The sequence below is a fragment of the Salmo salar genome, chromosome 02 (genome assembly GCF_965601325.2).
Source record: "Salmo salar chromosome 02, fSalSal1, whole genome shotgun sequence".
Classification (NCBI taxonomy): domain Eukaryota; kingdom Metazoa; phylum Chordata; class Actinopteri; order Salmoniformes; family Salmonidae; genus Salmo; species Salmo salar.
Genome location: NC_138292.1, coordinates 23,801,270 through 23,807,860, shown reverse-complemented (window position 1 = coordinate 23,807,860; position 6,591 = coordinate 23,801,270). Strand labels below are relative to the sequence as shown.

Genomic DNA, 6,591 nt, shown 5'->3' with positions numbered 1-6,591 from the left:
TTTGGTCAACATCCTTCTCTCTTTGAGTGTTTGTGTCCTAACTTCATTCCACAGCAAGGCCCAATCCTGAATGGCGAATCACATTAATGAATGACGATGTTAGGAAAAAGTGTGTGTTTATCTGCCATGCAGATCATTATCTAGTTTACCGATTTCCTGTCCTTCATGTACAGTAAACCATAAATATCTGTATCAAAATAACATTACAGGGCCATTACATGAACTGACACAAAGGTCACTGCAATGTGGCTTACAGTAAATGGGGAACTTCCTTGTCACCTGGCTGGCAGCTCTAAAAGATAGTACCTCAGCCTATTCTATAGCATCATACTGTGAGTGTACTAGAAGCACTCTCTAAATCTGGAACAGAACAAAGTATTCCAACAGCAATGAAAACTACAGTAGCCATCTCTCTCACTCTGTTCATACTCACAGGTAAAGCAGATATCTTCTTTGTCTCTTTAAACCTTGTTGTTACCTAGGCCATGCTTTACAGATCTTTGAGTTGTACATTTACATTGTAGTTACAATGTAATTGCACGTAGCACTAACTGCACAATAACTACACTCGTTGCTAATTTCATACAGCTACAGTTTCCTTTGATTGAATTGAAATTATTGTACTATAGATTACTGTGTACAGTAGAGTACAGTAATTACACTCTGATTACCAAAGTAAGGGAGAAAACTCTCTGTCAGTGATCATGCCTTATTCAGTTGATATATTCATGTATTTGTCAGACACCACGTGAAATTAGTAAAATGTTGATTCCACGTCTTATTCTCCTGTGTTTGAACTACAAATGTTGGCTACACCCCTTTTTGTGGAAGACAGTCTGTCTGTGTTGTGTGTACGTATAGCTAGCTATGTCTGACTATTAGTGCTGTGTGATTGTTACTGGGCCTATTGTTCTCTGAGTCAGTCATTTAGAACGGTCCTGAATGATGGAACGTTTTAGTGTACAGTGTGTACCACCATGTACAGCATGTTGTCTGAGGCCATGCTCTCTGCCGCCCTGTATTCCCTTCAGGTCTCTGTGCCGGTCAGGGTCTGTTTCCACAAGGTCCTGTGAATGGAGCAGAAGGAGGGACAGTGATGTTCATCACAAATCTAAGCCCACCAGCCCAGCCGTTCATAAGAATATCCTGGAGTGTTGGTGGAGCCAATATTATAATCTCATCCAGTGATGACTCTATAGGGCCTGGATACGGAGACAGGATCACTCTGAACAAAACTACTGGATCTCTGGAGCTCAGGAATCTGACCCTGGCTGACAGTGGAGAATACAGAGTGGCTATAACAACAGCTACAGCAGAAACAATCAATGGATCAACTGAACTGGTTGTGTATGGTAAGTCCAAGTGCCATGACAAAGACAGTTAAAGCTCAAATCCTTAAATGAAAAAATAACAAAGTGGTCGTCCCGCTTCAGTTTTGGTTAAAGCTGAGATATGGGTCTGGTGAAATGAAACAATTCTGAAAATCATAGACAAAGCTATGGATATCAACATTATAGTTGTAACCATCTTTTGAGGCTATACAGTGTTTGTTTACATTTATATTATTTACAAACATTGGAGTAAAACAAGCTTATATTTTGGGTTATGATGGGATATGGCTGTTGAACTAAGGTTATGAGGCACATACGTCAATTCAACGTCTATTCCACGTCAATTCAACGTAATTTCAGGTGGAAACAACATTAATTCAACCAGTGTGTGCCCAGTGGGAACTTACATTCAATAATCAATGGGTATATGTCATCAATTTTGAAGTCAATTAATGTATTTGGCAATAAAGATTAAGAGTTTAGTTACAATGAGGAAACTTTGAAATAGATATCACTTGACCTTATCATCATCAAAACCATAAAAATCATCATCATCATTATCATTGTGGTATCTTTGATATTCATAAGTGTTGGCTATGACTTCATGTTTTACAGAGAATATATCTGATGCCAACATCACAGGACCATCAAACCATCTGTTTGCAAATGTGAGCTCCGCCAACTTAACCTGTGAGGCTGCTGGTAACATCACTGCTATACAATGGATGAAGGAAGGTCAGCCTCTATCCGCTGGTGGCAATATATTCTTCTCAGAGGAAAACAGGAAATTATCCATCAGTCCTGTGAAGAGACACGACAGCGGAGAATATGTGTGTAAACTCACCAACCCTGCCAGCTCTGCTACTGCCTCCTATAGAATGATAGTGATCTGTAAGTAACGGTCTATAACTAATCTAATAATCTATGGGTCGGTTTCTCAGACACAAATTAAGCCTAGTCCTGAACTAACAAGCACGCTTCCAAGTATTTTAAATCCAGAACTAGGTTTAAAGCTGCAATATGTTACTTCTTGGGCGACTCGACCAAATTCACATAGAAGTGTGAGTTATAGATCTATCATTCATTGAAAGCAAGTCTAAGAAGCAATAGATATGTTCTATGTGCGCTATTTCTATGTTTCCCAATCTTCAATTTCATTTTTGAAAATACAATATTTTGGGTTATGGAAAAGATAAAAGTGGTTTGGATGGTTCAATGATTGTCTTCACAATACTTGCTTGTTTTGTCACATAAACTGAAATTAAGTAAACTATTTGAATTTTAGCAACCAGGAAATGGTGGACCAATTTCTGCATAGTGCACCTTTAGTCTGTGTCTGGGAAAACTGCCCTATGAGATATTACACTCATAATGCCCAGTTCTTAGAGCCCACTTTTTTTCTGTTCAGGTCATGTGGTCAGGAAAAATTCTTGGCCCTCATCATGCAGCTGCAGGATCTTAATTTGATTACCCTGTTGCATGATAACTTTCCTGCATCTCCTGCACTTTCCTGTATTGAGGTTTTAAAAGGCTTCTGAAGTTAGTAATTTCCATTTAGAAATTTCAGACTTGATTTTCCTTACAAAAAATGTAGCCACCCCTACGAAGATGTCCATTAATTATAAAAAATAAATAATTCATAATATTTCTGCTGTAGCATACTGGCTCAAATTAAGATCCTACATCTGTGCATGTTGTGTTTACTACTACAGTCTGAGGGTCTTTTGTTCATGGGCTTACAGATGGACCAGATTCCAATACCATCCTGGGCCAACACATCGCTGAGGTGGAGTCATTCACCCTCATTTACTGCTCCGTTCAGTCTGTACCGCCTGCTACATTCACCTGGCGGTTCAATGGGCAACAGACAGGTGTACATGAAGCTGGATACATCATAAAGAGCGTCAGCTACAACAACAGCGGGGACTACAGATGTGATGCTAAGAATGATCTCACTGGAACAGTTGTCTCTATGGGCCATAGTCTGTCAGTTAAAGGTACTGGTCTCTGATACATTCACCATTAGACGTAGACCATCAAAGCTAACTAATGCCCAAAACGATCAACATCACATCAGCATTATTTCTATAGGTTGTGTTTTGTTTATTGAATGAGTTCCTGTGTTGGAGCATTGCAGATAAAACCCCTCCACCCCTAAGCCCAGAGGGAGCAGCAGGTATAGCAGTCGCTGTGATGTTGGTAGTCGTTGCTGTAGCTCTTGGTCTCTATTTCAGCATAACTCATCATCGGTGAGTCTATGAAACTAATGTGGTTTGTTATGCCAATAAGTCATTTTTCTTCTGGTGTAACAAAAACTGGAAACCATTGATTTCAATAGAAAACATTTAGTCTATCAATTGTGGGGAAATAACAATACATTTCAAAAAGACAATTGAGGTTTTGTGTATAAATATTTTGCAGACCATTTTGGAAGTAAATGTAAATGTTTTCTGTATGTTGTTTAGGAACAAGAAAGGGACCAACGAAGAGAAAGGTAAGAGAAAAACATGATAATTTTAGTCTAGTACACTTTTTTCAATTACTGTATGGTAATATCATTCATACAAGTATTGAGATGAGAGTGGAGAGCCTTTCTGTGCTGCAGCTGATGACCACAGTTGTCCTTTATCATCTTTGATGTCCATCAGATACAGACGCACTGAGCAGATCGTCCCAGACAGAGGATATGTCCATGTCCAGCCCTGACAAAGGACGTGAGGGGCACAAACTGACCACCCAAATCCAGGACAGAACCCATGATCGCAAGCAACCACAACCAGGCACCAGCCATACTATAGCCACCAGCCATGCACCAGGAACCAAAGGTCAGAGAGAGGTTTGCGTATATAGTGTAGCAAATATTTGCGAGCTGACAACAATCTGTCTCGTTATCAACTTCATCAGCTGCTATTTTGTTTTTCTCTCTCTCCACCCACCACATGCCCACACAGCTTCTGCAGGCGAACACGAGTATGAGTGCATAGGAAATAAGAAAACTGGAGCTCCAACACTACCTTTAAGAGTGAGTTTCCACCACAAAGTTAAATGAAACACTTATGATATTGTAATCCTATGGTTCCCACCATGTCCTGTATGAGTTAGTTACAGCGATAGCAGCATTGTGACAGACTGTGGGTCTGTTAGTATACTGTAGTGACTGAGTCCTTTACTGTTCTCTCTCAGGGAAAACTTCCTACCAGACAAACCAACACTGACACTGTAAGTAGTACAAGGTACCTCTGGCACCTTGCTGGCACCTTGCTGGCACCTTACTGCATTGAAGCATTTTGTTATAGCTGTAATGAAAAGGAGAACTCACCGATACACAATCTTTGATGTACCACATCATCCCTGAATAACCTACCTACAGTAGTTAGGTATAGACGATTTATACAAATGTACTCAGTGTGTCTCGTTCTGTCTTTACTAACCCGGGAAATCCAGGGCTCCAACACAGACAATAAAATTATAAATTGGTAAGTGAACTGTTTATTGAATCCTTGTTATGATATTACCATTGATTATACTTGTTTTATAGCTTTATAGTTGCCTCGGTCTCAATCTCTCTCTCTCTCTCTCTCTCTCTCTCTCTCTCTCTCTCTCGCTCTCCCTGACTCAGAGAGCAGCTGATCTCAACTACATATCTTCAGTTGGCTCTGGACTTCACCCATCAAGTTTTACACCTTAATCAAGTAAACATGGACACAACAAACCACTGGATGACCAGCCAAGAAGACTAGACACTACTGTACTCCACCTCTGATGAGACACTGGTCTTTGTCTAATTGCTCAATGTAATATAGACCAGGTAACAGTACACTGAGACACAAGGACAAATTGTATCCCCTTAAATTACACACACCAGTTGAAGTCCTACTCATTTCAATCGACTTCTTCTGGTCAAACTGCTATCCCTCAGACCATAATGACCTGTGTTACATTAAATGCCATCAGGGGAGGTTTCATAGAAACTTCCTACACTGAACCACATTACACATGTAGCAGATGCAACAGCTTTTTTTTTCCACTGAAAGGAGGAAGTCTGAGTGATCCTGCTATGCTTGCTGACTCCTACTCCACTACCTATGTGGTTCTGTCCAAAACTAGTGCACTATATAGGATGCAGAAGATTAACTGAAATTCCAATAAAATAATGGAATTAGATGTTTTATTCATCTCATGAACTGAACCCTGCTCCATGTATGGATTTTGTTAATGACTCTGGAATTGGGTGTAATACGTATAAACTTGACCATCACACTTTATTTAGAATAATATTATACACAATTCATGCACTGTGAGTGTTAAATGAGTGGAGTTGGAGTGGATGAAAATATCACAAACGAGTACATCAACAACTTTGTATTTATCATAGGTCTCTGATCACTATAGGGTCTTGTAAATAGTTCTTATTTTGTCTCACAGGATTAATTGAACAATAAAGAAATGAATCCCAATATTAAATGTCTTGTGTGTAAATTAGACAAACGAAACAGGAACATAGCGTCTCTGTGTTGTTTTTCATTCATATAGCTAGTTTTTTGAGTAGGAAGAGAGATGAAGGCAGCAAAAGTTCTCTTTGATATCGGCAGCACTGATCGGTAACGCTTAAATCTTTTGTCACATCAACATATTTTGTAGTATATTTAACCCATCTACATCTGTAATATGTTGAAGTACAATTGCTTAACTAATACTGGTATAATTTTACACTAAACTACATTTTACATTTCAACCTATAAGGCACTACGTGCCAAAACATTGCTTATGTTAACCCATTATATGTTGGGAGAATATAGTGTCGACTTTCTATAATTTTACACTAATACATACCTTCAGACCACCGCTCACTAATACCGTTACTTAACATGAGTCAAACACGGGGTCTCTTCCCCAGTAATTAAGCTGCTGTTTGGTCAAACAATCTGTAGGGATGCAAAGATAATCTAATTATTCCTAGTTTATGTTTCTCTCTGTCGCTCTGATTATCTCTGTTTCTCTATCTCTCACTCTCTCCCCCTTCTCTGCATCTCCAGTAGTTTTGACAGCCCAGGTCAGTGTTGACCAACAGATGATGGCGTTCCTGGCTAATGATGTCACACTACTTAGTCAGTTGCTCCAGGACAATCTCACTCAGGTTATGTGGCGGTAAGAGCAATCAGATAGAAAAGAGGTTGGCATAGCTCACCATAGCCCTACCTTTGGGAAACACATGTTGATTTGTGCCTAAAAGGGAGAGTGGAGTTCTCTGGTGCTTCCA

The 6,591-nt window shown here is 39.5% G+C and overlaps 1 protein-coding gene across 2 annotated transcripts; it reads left to right on the top strand.

Moving 5' to 3' along the window:
• The first annotated feature begins 217 nt into the window (after positions 1-217).
• On the top strand, positions 218-5,788 carry LOC106578919 (cell adhesion molecule CEACAM6). Of its 2 annotated transcripts, XM_014158191.3 has the most exons (11): positions 218-435; positions 1,032-1,352; positions 1,947-2,222; positions 3,074-3,328; positions 3,469-3,580; positions 3,797-3,825; positions 3,980-4,156; positions 4,283-4,353; positions 4,515-4,550; positions 4,776-4,807; positions 4,951-5,788. In XM_014158191.3, coding segments are annotated over exons 1-11 (1,356 nt in total). In that variant the 5' UTR covers positions 218-389; the 3' UTR covers positions 4,952-5,788. The 2 variants fall into 2 exon arrangements, with proteins under 2 accessions (XP_014013666.3, XP_014013660.3); XM_014158185.3 differs by lacking the exon at positions 4,776-4,807.
• The last annotated feature ends 803 nt before the right edge of the window (positions 5,789-6,591 follow it).

Coding starts and splice junctions, on each gene's coding strand:
- LOC106578919 (XM_014158185.3), top strand. CDS start 390: ATGAAAACTACAGTAGCCATCTCTCTCACTCTGTTCATACTCACAG. Junction 4,157..4,282: donor CCATGCACCAGGAACCAAAG/GTCAGAGAGAGG, acceptor ATGCCCACACAG/CTTCTGCAGGCGAACACGAG. Junction 4,551..4,950: donor GACAAACCAACACTGACACT/GTAAGTAGTACA, acceptor TCCCTGACTCAG/AGAGCAGCTGATCTCAACTA.